This window comes from Megalobrama amblycephala, linkage group LG14 (assembly GCF_018812025.1).
Source record: "Megalobrama amblycephala isolate DHTTF-2021 linkage group LG14, ASM1881202v1, whole genome shotgun sequence".
Lineage (NCBI taxonomy): Eukaryota > Metazoa > Chordata > Actinopteri > Cypriniformes > Xenocyprididae > Megalobrama > Megalobrama amblycephala.
In genome coordinates, this window is record NC_063057.1 from 10,770,176 (window position 1) to 10,784,479 (window position 14,304).

Below are 14,304 nucleotides of genomic sequence, written 5' to 3' on the forward strand. Positions count from 1 at the left end.
TAAAGAGATGCAAAGAGAGAGATGAGCACCTGCTGACATGGCTGAGATCTGTTCAGTCTTGTCTGTTTGCATTGTGTTCACGTCAGGAACACATAATTTGAGCTTCAGGACTGCTTCTTCCTCCTTTGATGTTTTCCATGAGAGAGATTGAGTGTGTTGGCCTGGAAGAAGCTTAGTACCACTTGTGTAACACACCTTCAGACCCTTGAGAGAGAGATAGAGAGAGATTCCTTTGAGGTTGCTGTCGGTCTACATTGTTGGGGAAAAAAAAAAAAAATCCCTGACTGTGTAAAACTCAGAGATTCTCTTCATTTTCCTGTATTTTGAAGGCCCTCGGGGCCCTCAGAACAGACAGATTGGAGTCAGTGGAGGCTGAGGTCACAGGAGAACAATAGTGCAAGGTCTTCGTCACTGTCTAAAGCTCTAAATCTGTTTCAACAGGAAGAGAGAATGATTCTCTTACAGGGAAAACAGACCCCCCAGTGCTGTGTGTTTAATTTGGACCTGGTTCAGTTAACAGACATCTCTCTCTCCGACTCCACCCAGACCTTTAATCCCCCCTCCTCGCCACACACAATTACAACCTCAATCGCAACATCTCTGAAACTTCTAAATTTGGCTCTCTTTTTCTTTCTTCTCAAGAAATTGCATAACTAATGCCTGTATTTTTAGATTATAGTGGTTGAGGATGCTATGGTAGTGTAATGGGTGGTCTGCTGGCAGTGATCATAGTTTCAGTAGAGTTTTGTCTGTTTTGTGGTAGATGTTCTGTGCCAGAAGTGCATTTAAGAGGAGCAGAATGTCCGTTGTTTATGAGGTGATGCTGTCAGCCCTGCCTGTGCACTTACACAATCATGAAACTGACACAAGCTATTCACATCAAACTCTTTCTACACAAGATCCAAAAGATTCACATGCTTTCTGTTGTCCAACCCCCTTATTTTTTTTGTATCTGGGAATATAACAGAAAGAAATAATGATAAAATAGAATATTTCATGATATATTTAAGACATTTTAAAAAATTACAGTAATAGGAGCATTAATAAGACATAGTCTATTTATGTGAAATGAAAATTGAAATATGAGAGGAAAAAGGCATGTATGTTTGTACACCCCAAGGCATATTTCATCTTATGATGAAATTAATGCATTATGAAATGTTGCGATTAAAATGAGCATATATGAGCATAAATAAGAAATTGTTCTAATCATATTTTGTTGTATTTTTGTGAGTTTTTTTAAGTTTACATAAAAGCATTTTGTGCCTTTTTTCATATTTCATTGCACTTGTATTAATTGCAGCATTTCATGTTTTTATATATACACACTGTAAACCTGAATAAGTTGGCAAAACTCCAAAAAATTGTGGTAATTTTTTTTTTTTTTAATTAAGAAATTAGCTGTTTTAACTGAAAGTAACTTTTTTATATATATATATATATATATATATATATATATATATATATATAGAATATTTATAAAAGCTACTTAAATGCCCTAATTGAACTAAGGCCTAATCCTGATTTAGGATAAACCCTGTCTGGCCTAAAAGTTTAAGTAAGCAAAACTAGCAGATTTTTATTTTGTACTTATACATTTTAATTTCTCTTAACTTGAAAGATTTGAGTAAGCTAATTCATATGTTTAACTTGAAATTATCATGTAATCTCAACTTGAATATTTTCAGTAGTGGAAACTTGGCTGCTTTAGCTAATTCAGTAAATGCTAACTTGCTAATTGGTGACAATACTTTAGCATAGCAATAGCAATAAACATAAAAAAACATTATATAACACTTAATTTTAGCATTTATTCTCCCTTTCAAGTGTCAGGCCAAAAGCATGCTGGGAAAAAGCCCCATTTCAGGTAAATATAAGTTTGTCTACATTAAAAGAAACAAGTTCATAGAACTCAAAACAGTGAAACAATTTAGATTACGTAAATGTGTCAGTTTTGTGAACTCAAAAGAAAAAGAAAGTTCTAAATACTCATTTGATTGAACTAATTTGTTTAATTTAAGTTTACGCAACTCAAACCAATTTTGAGCATTAGGGTTTACAGTGCATCCATACATACAAGGTTTTTATAATATTCTAAATTATATCCATTTAATGTGATATTTGTATTATTTGAGATAATTTAACACAAAGATCTTGGTTTATTTTGACTTGAATATGACCGAAAGTAACAACTTGTGATTGTAGTTCAGATCACAGATCAATTCACTGAGTGAGTGAATCATGATTCTAATCGATAACAAGGAGCTTAAAGCATTGTTCTCTCTATAGAGGTCCATTGAATTTAAAGTTGTGGAGAATTGCAAAGTTTAATGTTAAGCTACCCACAAGTCTCTGGTGCACAGGTGAGTGAAGACCAATAGGTCCAATAAGTATTTGTTATTCTACGCAAACTTATCAAAAGATAAGGCTCTACACATACAAAGTCTCGCAAGCCTGCGCACAGTGGATTCGCTCGAAGATGCAGTCAAAATCCATGCAGTATGTTACATAAGGCAAAGGTAACATTCAGGGTAAGATAGTGCGTAAGACGTGGGCTACGTGCACTTTTTGTTATTCCAGATGGAACTCTGAATGTTTGTGTATGGACATTGAAGGGCTTATTCTTGTGACCTGTATAACTGATGGATGAAAACACAACGTAGGCCAAAGGTCTAGCCCAAAACTAAAGCTGCATCTTTAGATTTTTCTAAGCCATCAGGTATTCAGGGAGGAAATTAAAGTAAAGCAGACTCTGGTTTCTTTTGTAATAAAAAGCATAATTCAACTTGACTGAAGCCACAGAACATTGTGTTTTGTGCAATAATGTGTGGGGAAAGATGTATTACACAATCAAAATCCTTCCTCGTAATGTACCACATGATGTCATGCTACTAAATTTGGTCTTAACATGCACAAATTTGAGCTGATTTTACTTAACTAAAGGAAAACAAAAGACTAAAATTATAAGTTAGAGAGATGAGCATGTTTCAGTTAGTGTTATATAACACCATTTATTTGAGCAGAGAGAATAATAGATAATACTGGCTTAATGTGATCCTCTAATTGCCACTGAGTGTCAATGGTCCTGAAAGAGTAAAAAAACTAGATAAAAAAAGTAGGAGGCAGCATAAAACCTCTATGAAACCTCAAGATTTTTTTCTTCTAGTACACTAGAAAGCCAACCATTATAGTAATATTAACCTTTCCATTTTCCATATCTGTCAGTGCGCTTCAACTGGGCAGCAGTCCTCTATTGAAACTAGATTTGCGTTTCCACAAGGAAATACAGATACTTGCAAAGCAGCAGGAGATTATTTTTAGACTTTGCTTAAATTTTGCCATTGCAACTTTCCAGTGTAATTCTTCCAGAAAGACTATACTCGCAATCCAGTATGGAAATAAATGCGCAAAAACAAAAAAGGCCAATCAGAACTCAATATGCAAATATTATGATGATGCTATCACTGTTAATTAAACTTTGAATGGCAAATATTACATTTTAAACAAAATGGTTAAAAAAATGTCATGCCTACAAGAAGCACTGCACTTCATACATTTTAAAATTGTTCATCGACTGCACTGTCATTAAGTGCTTCAGTCATTTTGCTGTCTAAGTATTAGCAAGATATGCACACATTTTCTGTAACTATGTACTATGCAGTTCATTGTTATGTAATTGTCTCAAGCTGAGAGTACAGTAGGTGTGGTCCTCAGATTTGACAACAATTGACAACAAAATAGTAAGCAGTAATTGCAGATATTGATGTAGGCCTAGTTTCTACAACACAAGAACAACATAGAAACTCTGTAAGAGTTAAATGATGAAACCTGGGAGGAGGAGTTAAAGATAAATATAATAAATATCTCTCTTGTGTGTATATAAAAGCATAAAACTGTATAAACGGTGTCTGCTAAATGTAATTTTATACAAAGCTTTAGCACAAAAAGGAAACCAATGTATCTTGATGGTCTTGCAATGTTGCAATCCCCCATGAAGAGAGAAAAATGAAAATAGGAGTTTCCCTGGAACGGCGTTCACCTTACTGACAGAACTGACTCATAATTTGGCTGTAACTCCTGTCAGGAATAGATCCTCTTGCATAAGCTGAACATTTCACAAACAAAATCTGTAAACAAATCACAATTTATGCAATAAGTGAAATTTGGGAACATATCATTCAAGTGATAGAAATCTTGATTTGATCTCTTTGGCGATCAAACTTGTTGACCCTCTTTGACCCATCTCTCAGTCTTGGATAATGCTGTATGATTGACAATTGGGCTGCATATATACTACACAGAGGTGTTGCCAAAAAACTGACTTGCCTTAACGGGACATTATTTGAAGGGCCAACATGCAAAAAATTTCATAGTGAAAGAGAAAATTACTGGAGAGAGTCACCAGCACGAACACTACGGCTCCAACGTGTGAAGCCTGTGCTCTATCCACATTGGGCCATTGCTCTGTTTTGTTGGTTATGCTTAGGGTTTTGTTCCCGAATGTGATCTAGCATGTGAACAATATAAGAAACAGGAAGGATGAATAGGATGTTACTTTGACAAGTACTGTGTGATTCATGGCATTAATACGAAGTTGACACCAGTTCCCAGCTTTAACTCGGAAGTTAAGGTTTTGTATATCATGCTATTCTTTTCTGTAGCACCTCTGGGTGAATGAAGTCATATTCTGTCTAAATAAGCCATTCAAAGTGTCTCAGAGTGGGTATTTGAGTGCCGAATAAGTGCACGCTAGCTTATGTCTTTGACTCTCATCTTATCAGCAACTCAAGTTAATAAGATGACTATTGTGCTGCTTGTCCTACATATTTTGCTTGTGTCTGAAACTGAAGGCAGCTGGCTACTCAGTCAATGACCTAACATGCAGTGTTTGTGTATGATTGTACTGCCAAATTAAACTGGTTCGAACAGGCTTCCAAGACACCATAACATTGTGGCTACTGATCTAGAACAAATTCAGGTGAGCTTTAGACCGTTTCCACCTGGTATTAAGATGCGTTTTGGTCGATCGGGTCACAAGTGGACAACGTTAAATACAGGTGTAAAACGTTTTGAGCTTGTCCACTTTCGACCACTTCCAGAGGCAGTCGAAAACGCAGTCGACCAGATTGCTTTTGTAGTGGAAGCGCTCATGTGATCGAATGTGTTTGAACCGCCACTATGCCTACTAACCTAATGCGTAAACATTATGGAAAGCGTGCGCTAGCCAGACCGGATTTAAATTTTGTCAGCTGAAGACCCAAGTTTGGTTTGAAGACAAAAAATGTACCAAGCACAATGTTCTCTCACCATTCCTGATCTCTTCACAGCGTTCGCCGTGGTATTGCGGCTATCGGAGCAAAAATGATAGCTGATGCTCTCCGTATGTTTTTCTGTCATCTCCAGGCGCGTTCATATGTGAATTCTGAGAGCTTATTTTGTTCATTAGATGGAAAGATCTGAAAAAGCCTATACATTTACCCACCCATAGACCCTCCCCTCGAAGAAATCAGGACAGAAGTGAATTAAAAACGGATTAAAATACCAGGTGGAAACGGGTATGTCACTCCCTCGTCCACTTGTGATCCAATCGACCAAAAAGCATTTTAAAGGTCCCGTTCTTCGTGATCCCATGTTTCAAACTTTAGTTAGTGTGTAATGTTGTTGTTAGAGTATAAATAAAATTTGTAAAATTTTAAAGCTCAAAGTTCAATGCCAAGCGAGATATTTTATTTAACAGAAGTTGCCTACATCGAACGGCCAGTTTGGACTACATCCCTCTACTTCCTTCTTTAATGACGTCACTAAAACAGTTTTTTGACTAACCTCCGCCCACAGGAATACACAAGAGTTGCGTTTGTAGAGTGTGTTTGTCGCCATGTCGTCAAAACGCTGTTATTTTCATCCCGCAGTCCAATCACCGGGTCTGATTCCGGCTCAAATTGATAGGGTAAAATTAAAGACATGTTTACAATAACACTGAGCGCATGCATCTCCATGTTATGGTAAGAGGCGTGACCTTTCCGGGCAAGGAGCGCTAAGCTGCTGTCGAATCACAACACAGGAACCGCTGGCACAATCAGAACTCGTTACGTATTTCTGAATGAGGGACTTCATAGAACAAGGAAGTCATCAGCCCGTTTTTATGACAGTGGAAACAGCGGTATACAGATAAGTAAATTATGTGAAAAATACTGTGTTTTTTTACACGCGAAACATGAACACATGTTATATTGCACACTATAAACACAATCAAAGCTTCAAAAAAAACACGAAAAACGGGACCTTTAATACCATGTGGAAACAGGGCCTTATACAATAAGATGCAACCGATCAAATATTTAATATCTGCAATGCTTATTGTTGATAGAAATTGAATAAATCTTTGGATTTTGCTCCGTTGGACACCATTTTTTCCCTTTTGAATCCAACAATCCTGTGCATGTAGGTTGGTGGTTGAAGTTCAAAAACTGAAGGCATCTTATTAGTGTGCAAATACTGAATTTGGATGCCTTGCTGCCTTTTTCAGACACAAACAATGTATGGAAGATAACAAAAAAGACATCCAAACCACATCTGAGCTTTAATGGATTCATCAGCCTTTTTTGTTCTGCTGTGCCTTTAGGTTAATAACCGTGATACTCTGTATATGAGTGATACTTTGTACTTCAAACTCATGATCAAATAACCGTCACCTCCATGAAATCACAACCAAGGTCTAATTTCCTGAATGCATGAAGACGTAATCCATACTGAAGATCTATTAAGCCCATGGTTTGTGTCGCTCAATCATCACCTATAACAATGTGAGGACGGTGACCTATTAGCAACTTATTGCAAGATTTAGTCTCCATTAGTCTTTGTCAAACATTACATAACCCCAATCATCCAAGAGACACAGTGAAGACACATTTGATTATGTAACCATAATGATTTAGGAGCCAAGGAGCAAAGATTCCTTTATACTTGTTTAGACACTCAAGGGGGTAGGTGCTAATTCAGTGGCTGTTTAGACATGTAGTGTGTTTCAAGACCTTCGTTGCCATAACGTTGGGCTGTTTTCACACAAAATTAGATCTAAATGTTGTTAAATTAGGAAAGGTTTTATGAGGTCATCCTCTCCCAGACCCCTTGTGACTGCATCTGTTCGCAGTTGTAAACTGACCATCATCATCTGTTTGTTTGAGTTCCTCCCAGTAGACTCAATAAATGCTGTGTTTCCTCCCGTACAGTGAGGAACAATGTACGGGAGTGTTGCTTCACAATACAAACCCCCTTTATGTTAACACAAATTGCTCATAAATGCGTACGACCATTCGTTGACCCCGGAAAGGTCATGCGTCTACATTATTAGCATTTATTAAAGTAAATCAGCGACAGCAGGCAGCCTCCCCGGGCAAAATGAACGAATGTTTGGAGAATTCCATTATCCCTAAAAGGCAGACGTGAGGCAATTTCTCCATAAAACCCGAACCTCCTAAAAGTGGCCTTGCCAAGCACAGAAAGGCCATTTTGTGCATTTAAGAGCCAAATGACTTAATGCACGTAAAATCAATCCATGCTGTGAACTCATTGGCTGAGATTAGCTTTAAAACGAGAACCGATCGCATTCTTGGGACCCATCGTCAGTGTTCACACACAAGCTCTCTGATTGACCGTCAGACAAACAAAAGCGATCGTGTGTTATTCGAATCCAGACTCCAAAGCGCGTCAGCGGACGTGCTAAGTGACTCCTGACAGCCCATTTGTTTTGGGCCTCCCACTAAAGAGATTATCAGAGGCAAATACCATCAGTGAAGGGGGTTCGTGGAGATAAATGAAGGTATTTGTTTAATACAGACTGACTTACTTTATGCAGCTGCCAAGTTCTAGATGAAATGGAGAGGGGGGGTTAAGGCAGTGGAGCTGGATAAGACACAGATTCGGTATATGAAAATCATCCAAACGCTAAAAATGGAAGATGATTTAGGCATGTCGGCCACACTGGGGGATTTGTTTAAAGTGCTTTTGAGTGATTCATTGTCAACGGAGAAAAGCACAGAAGTAGTTCAACTAATTAACCTGCGTGTGAGTGAATTTGTGTCTGTATGCTTATTGAGTGCCTGTCTACCTGGAATTTATGGAAACAATTCCATGATATCTTTCTCGTAATCGCATCGGCATGTGTTATACATTTAGGTTTCGTAACGTCTCAGAAATGCTTTTGGAAAACTTTATGCTTTGTAGTGCAGAACAGCAATTCACATCAGAAGAAAGAAGAAACTCTGGTGTCAGATGCAAATCTTACACAGACCTTTATTGTTCTTAATAGTTGATTTTTACACCACATACTGTACATACAGGCCACCACAGTCCTTCTCAATACTGTACATCTATTCTTCTCAGTTACAAACTTTTTACAGACATTTCATTTTGAAGTGGTCATAACATTCTTTAACCTTCTTTAACAGTTCATTCTCCTAAACATACCTTTCATCTTTCTTTCTTCTCAAAACAACATCTTGGCTTGTTACCAGTGTATCAAACCTTCCTACTTCATGAAGACACTACGAAATAAAAATAACAGCACACCAAAGTCCATGGATGGTTGCTAATATCGAGTAGCGCCAATAAAGTAGTCCATCTAGTCATTTCCAACTCTATTCCAAAGTTTCCTTCTAAATATCACGTCAACATTTCTCAAGCCCTCATTCAACATTCAGCTTCTCTTCTATGCGACTGTCCGTTCTACGTCAACTTTCTGCTTTGACAAGCATGTACATGCACTGGGCCCTCATGATAATGCAGGCAGGACTCAACAAGTAAAGCTCCATGCAAGATGCTACATTGAAATATTCATCCATCATTTTCGGGGGTGGAAAACAAATATGGCTCAGGTTTGATTTTTGCATTAACAAAATAGCTAATTTTCCAATGGGAAACTAAAAATCATATTGCTACCAAACATAGCATTTTTGTCTTGATAAAAAAATTATACCATCTGATTTAAATATAAAATGGAGCTGATAAAATATCTATTTAATGGGAATGTACTTGTAAGACTTGCCTTCCAGTAGAGCGAGAGTGAATCAGACTTTTACAAAGTATTCATTACTTTTGATATTTCGTCTTTTTTCTCAGTGGGTATTCTTCCCTTCTAAAAGCTAAACAGTGCTTTTAATAAAACAAAAAAGAGCTACAGTAAATATCTTATTGAGAAGTTTAAAAAAAGTATAACTTTAATTACAAAAAAAAAATCAATATTAATAAAATAAACAACAAAAAACATGACCAAACTAACAGTAAACAAGACTAGATGTGATCTTGCGTTTTCACACAAATCAACATGGTGATTTTAAATGTGTGGGATATCTTCAATCTTCAATCCCTTGAGATCCACACACAGTCGTCTCACAAATACTGTCTTTCTGGTACTGGTGTGGCCCATGTGGACCTGGGAGGGTTTTTGGGGGAGGGATTTCGTAATAATAGCTGCCATTGTGGACAGTAACACAAAAACACTGCTGTAGAAACACACACAGTCTATACACACACATAAATACAAGTCCTCCGCACAATGCCACTCCATCTACACCCTGGGATAGCTCAGTCTTTACACCATGGTCTCTTTCCTCTTGCCCAGCGAGCAGAGTGAACGCTTGTCCTTTTTAGATTTGCGGGGCAGGAAGGGGGCGGAAATCGAAGATGATGAAGAGGACGAAGAGAGGGTGGAGGTTGCGGAGGGTGTGGGGCTGGGGGGCTCCTCGGAGCTGGGGGAGGAAGGGGCGGAAACTGCGGCCCGCGGACAGTTCTCATCCATCTCTTCCATATGGATGATGGCGGAGACTGAAGAAGAGCGCCGTTTGGTGCAAACCTCGGTACTGGCAGGGGTGGTCAATGATTCGTTCTCAGGGAGCGGTGAATCTTTCTGGGTTGACATTGCGCTGCGGAGGCAGTTGAGCCACTGTTGCTTGTGGAAGATGTCATTGACCTGGAGTGTGTGGGACTGACCCTGAGATGGGTCCTGGAAGCGGACCCGGAAGATGTTCTTGGCTACGGGGGGGGAAAAAAGATTCAAATGAGCAAAAGGAAGCAAAAAAAAAAAAAAAACGACTGAAGGAAGTGGTGTGATCAGCATGACACTTAGAGGCATGAACCTTACCTTTATCTGCGTTGCTAAAGGCCCCTCGGAATGAGCCGCCCATGCGAACGTCTCCGTCCTGCAGGTCTTCCAATACGAGATCCTGCACTGGAATTGGCTGGCGGTACACTTGGAAACAATGCCGATCATTCCGCGTCACAGGCCTGGTCAAGACTAGAACCTCCGTGAACAGAAACACGTGCAACTTCTAAGGGGAAAAATGGAGAAAAAAAAGAGGGCAAAGAAAAAAGAAAGGTCTGGTTATTGACATGTTGTTTGAACGTTGGACTGATTTGCAAGTATTAACAGTTTTCTCCCCTGGCGCTCTTAAAGATTCCCCTGTCATTGTGTCATGTGTTTGAGAGATAAAGGGAGCCAATTTCTTCCCTCCGATGGCCTTATTTGGAATATGGTGGCTTTTGTGTTTATATATCGAGAAAATAAAAGACAGAAGTGATTTGCCCCCAGCAGTTCAGGCTGTTATGGGTGTGTCTGTGTGGAAGACAAACTCACCGTGCCACTTTTGTTGCGAAGTTCACCATGGCAAAGCAGGCTTTTGCACTGCTCTATGCGTGGGTCTTTCTGTCTATCATCCAAATATTCCAGCTTATCGATATAGTATTGACATTCTGACTCTCCTTTCTTCATGTTGATGTCAGCCAACACAGCCTGAATAATGCTTATCTGAAGAAGAGGAACAAATGCAGCATTAACACCAAATTTCACCTGAACAACAGAAATTTTGAAAGCCTACAGTTGATAAGATGGTTGTTTGTACTTACCGCCTGCTCAAGACTTGCTGTGTCTGGATGATCTGGTGGTGTGTGTCTTAAAATCTCTTTCAAAAGAAGGGGGTATTTGACCAATCGTGAACGAGGAATGTCCAAGAAGCTCCACAAGTCTAGTTTCCTGCTGAAAGGTGACTCAAGACAGCGCTGTAGGAAGTCCTGAACTCTTGGGTCCTGTTTCTTCTGGTCAAGCAAGGCTTTGGCAGCTAACTGGTTACTGCAATATGCCCTGTACGCATTTAACCTTGGCAGCTGTGGAAGAAAAAAAGAGTTAATCTTTTTCACTCTTGCAATGCTCAACAATAATGTGCATTTCATAATAATATAAAGACAGCAAAAGGATGCTTACCCAGTTCACAACAATCTTGCCGATCTGTCCCACTGTGCCATCTGGGCCTGTAGCCTTCTCCAACTGAGCGAGAAGATCTGATCGGATAAAAAAAAATGAGTGAGTACTACTGGTCATTATCATTTAAACTAAAATAAATAAGATGTCTGGGTACGATATCTACCTTCATGAAGAGGAATATAAGCATCTAAGTCTCCAAAGATGGCTGTCAGCTCCTCCTCAGACATGATAGAAAGTTTCAGCATGGGATCATGGTACGCCTGGACACACAAAATGAAAAATTAGTAAATAATAGCAACAGCTTCTAATTTTAAAGAGAGAGACATTTTTGGCTATAAATGGAGGAAGGAAGTCAGCCAATGTGTCTAACTCTGAAAGCACAGCCAAGAACTTATTTGGTCTATTTGCTTTGAATGTTCCAACCAAAAATCAAAATGGACAAACCTTTCGGGCTAACTTCAGGTCTTCAATCAGGTCTTGTTCTCCCCGAGACAGCTCAAAAATTGCCTAGAGAGACAAAAACGAATGGTCACATTCAGGTATAGTTCAGGTATTTTTAGTCAAGGCCCTACACATCTGTCTGATTCTCTCTTTGGTGGGAAATATTTGAGGGGCTCACAGTTTGCTGTAATGTCTGATTACTAAGTCTAGTTGTGAATGAGAGGTGGGGGCTTTGTGCGTCAGACTGGCCAGTCTGTGTTAGCACTGTATGTCTGACTCTGAGACAGCAAAATACAGCCAGACTCTCTCCGCTCCATTCCATTGCGTGCCGAAAACACATGCCAAAAAAACACAGCCAGACGGAGAGAGGTAGAGCAATGGAGAATAAAAACAGAGGGAAAGAAAGAACAGGGCACTTTCCAAGCCCCAGGCCCTTTGGGTTTAATAAGTCACACAGGCCTGATTCAGTAGCGTCTGGCAGGGAGACTAAGAGTGGATTTAATAGTCTGGGTTTTTCAGTGCTGTCTGGATTCTGTAGTTCCGACTGTACTCACCTCTTGTCTCTTAATCTCTTTGGTGGAAAAGGTTCCTTTCTGGTGGACATCTAGAGTCTCAGACCAGAGCGTGCTGTTGCGGCGTTTGGGTGGCGTGGGAGCCGCGGCCTTGCTGCAGGGCTTCTGCTGGGGCACGCCCGGAGACCGCCCATCGCCCCGGAACGAGGCCTGGAGGGTCTGGCCGAAGCGTCGGACGGCCCCATTCTTCACGGGAGAGATGAGGTTCGCCAGCGAGGTCACTCGGCCGAGAGGCCGCACGCGCTTAGTACAGGGTTCCTATGAGACACATGGATGAAAATAAACGTTAAAACTTAATCACCCCCCTACTGACCACAACAGATTCCTTAGTGCTTCATTAAATGCACAACTGCCAATACAAGAAGGCTAAAGTTGAGAGCACAAGTTGCCGCCTTAATTAAACAGTCACAGAGTCACATGATACACTCCTAACTAGTGCAGTTGTGAAGGGGTCATATTGAGGTCAGGATGATTGGTGTTTCCTGGGCGACAGACAACCTCTGGAGTTAGCAGCTGTTATGGCCATCACGTAAGATTGACCCTCTCAGCAAAAATCTCTCTCTCTGTGTATAATATATATATATATATATATATATATATATATATATATATATATATATATATATATATATATATATATATATATATATAATGCATACACACATAAAAACATGAACAAAACCCTCTCTGACTGCAATCCTGGACACCCAAGGTTCAAGAGGCATGACTGGAATGTAGGAGACTCCAGTCAGCTGTCCCATGCTGATGACCCACAAACACTCAACATTATGGCCTAACTATAGCAAGAAGGTCTCCTAATCAGAGCTGTTGTTCACTTAACAGAGACAAATTTTCTCTTTCAAGGGGAAGTTTGAGAACCATTGGTTGTGTATTTATTTGGGTCAGAGGGACCACCATGGTGAGTTACAGATTTGACCCAGGCCTTGTAAACAGGGAACACTCTACCCCCTCTACCCTACTCTTCTCTTCTCGTTCTTCCATTAAGAGCTGTTTATGGTTTCGTGTTGAGGCAGGCCCTGTAGCCTTTGCGTGAGAGATACAGGCACACCTGAACCCCCTGGAAGAGGGGGAGGTGAGCACACTCAAACCCTACATCCATAATGTCTGGGCCTCCAGCCAACCTCAACAGACCTGAGAGGGGAGGGGGAAATCAAAGCAAAACAGATCTGAGACGTTGATCCTACACTCACTCTAGATATCTGACTGAAAAAACTTCTACTGTTCCTGGAACAATGTAAGCCTTGTTGTCAAAAAGTGTTTACGTCTTTCAAGCGGTGGGGACAAAAAGCACTATGTGCTTGGCACTTTTTAAAATGCACATTTCAATAGATTTTCCAGTGCTGGATGGCTTTCCAGCTGCTTAAAATATATAAAAAGGGATGTGTTATTCTCATCTTGGCAAAGTGAAACCAAACCATTCCCCTGACCGGCAGAGACAGCTGCCGAGCAGATCTACAACTTCATTTTAGTAGGAACTGCAACTGTAGCCCAAGCCCAACTGGACTTGGCCGCCTAGTTCTGCCCGCCTACCCTTCCTCCGCTGTAACATATCATGCAAGTAAACATGAAGACCACATCTGAACCTTCTCCAATGGTGGCCAAAAACACAAGACGTTTGGGAGACTGAATGCAGAGGAAGCAGTCTGGCTCAAACTGAATTCAAAAGGGCACAGCAGTACCAGTGTGAGCGATTAGTGGCTCTACGCAAATAATCAGTGTTGCTGCTGCCCATTGTGCTCTTCCTGCTGTTTAGGGAAACCCTGCAAAAACAAACACTCCTGCTCTCGCTCTCTCTCTCTTTTTTTTTTTTTTGTTGAAATTATAGATTATCTTGTGGAAAGAGCAACATAGACAGACAGATAGACTGATTGTGTGGCTATTTCTGGTTGTGTTGACTTTTTTTTAGGGACCCCCTTGGAGAGTTGGATTGGGAGAACTTAGCAGGGGGAAGCCTCCCCCACAGGAACTAAAGTTTAGACTACTGCTGCTGTGTAACAGTTTGTTTGCTTATCTAAA

At 40.0% G+C, this 14,304-nt stretch overlaps 1 protein-coding gene and 1 long non-coding RNA gene across 4 annotated transcripts in view; one reads left to right on the forward strand and one right to left on the reverse strand.

The window, feature by feature from the left end:
• LOC125246475 overlaps positions 1–14,304 on the forward strand; it is a 107,356-nt gene that overhangs the window by 42,677 nt on the left and 50,375 nt on the right. The window lies entirely within an intron of this gene.
• The window catches only part of net1 (neuroepithelial cell transforming 1), a 30,863-nt gene continuing 24,826 nt past the window's right edge, over positions 8,268–14,304 (reverse strand). For all 3 annotated transcript variants that reach the window (XM_048157452.1, XM_048157453.1, XM_048157455.1), the window contains 8 exons: positions 12,250–12,525; positions 11,699–11,761; positions 11,418–11,514; positions 11,255–11,331; positions 10,900–11,157; positions 10,631–10,801; positions 10,139–10,325; positions 8,268–10,029 (listed from right to left, as the gene is read on the reverse strand). In XM_048157452.1, the coding sequence (XP_048013409.1) occupies positions 9,590–10,029; positions 10,139–10,325; positions 10,631–10,801; positions 10,900–11,157; positions 11,255–11,331; positions 11,418–11,514; positions 11,699–11,761; positions 12,250–12,525 (1,569 nt within the window). In that variant the 3' untranslated portion in view covers positions 8,268–9,589. The remainder of the gene's footprint in view (positions 10,030–10,138; positions 10,326–10,630; positions 10,802–10,899; positions 11,158–11,254; positions 11,332–11,417; positions 11,515–11,698; positions 11,762–12,249; positions 12,526–14,304) is intronic.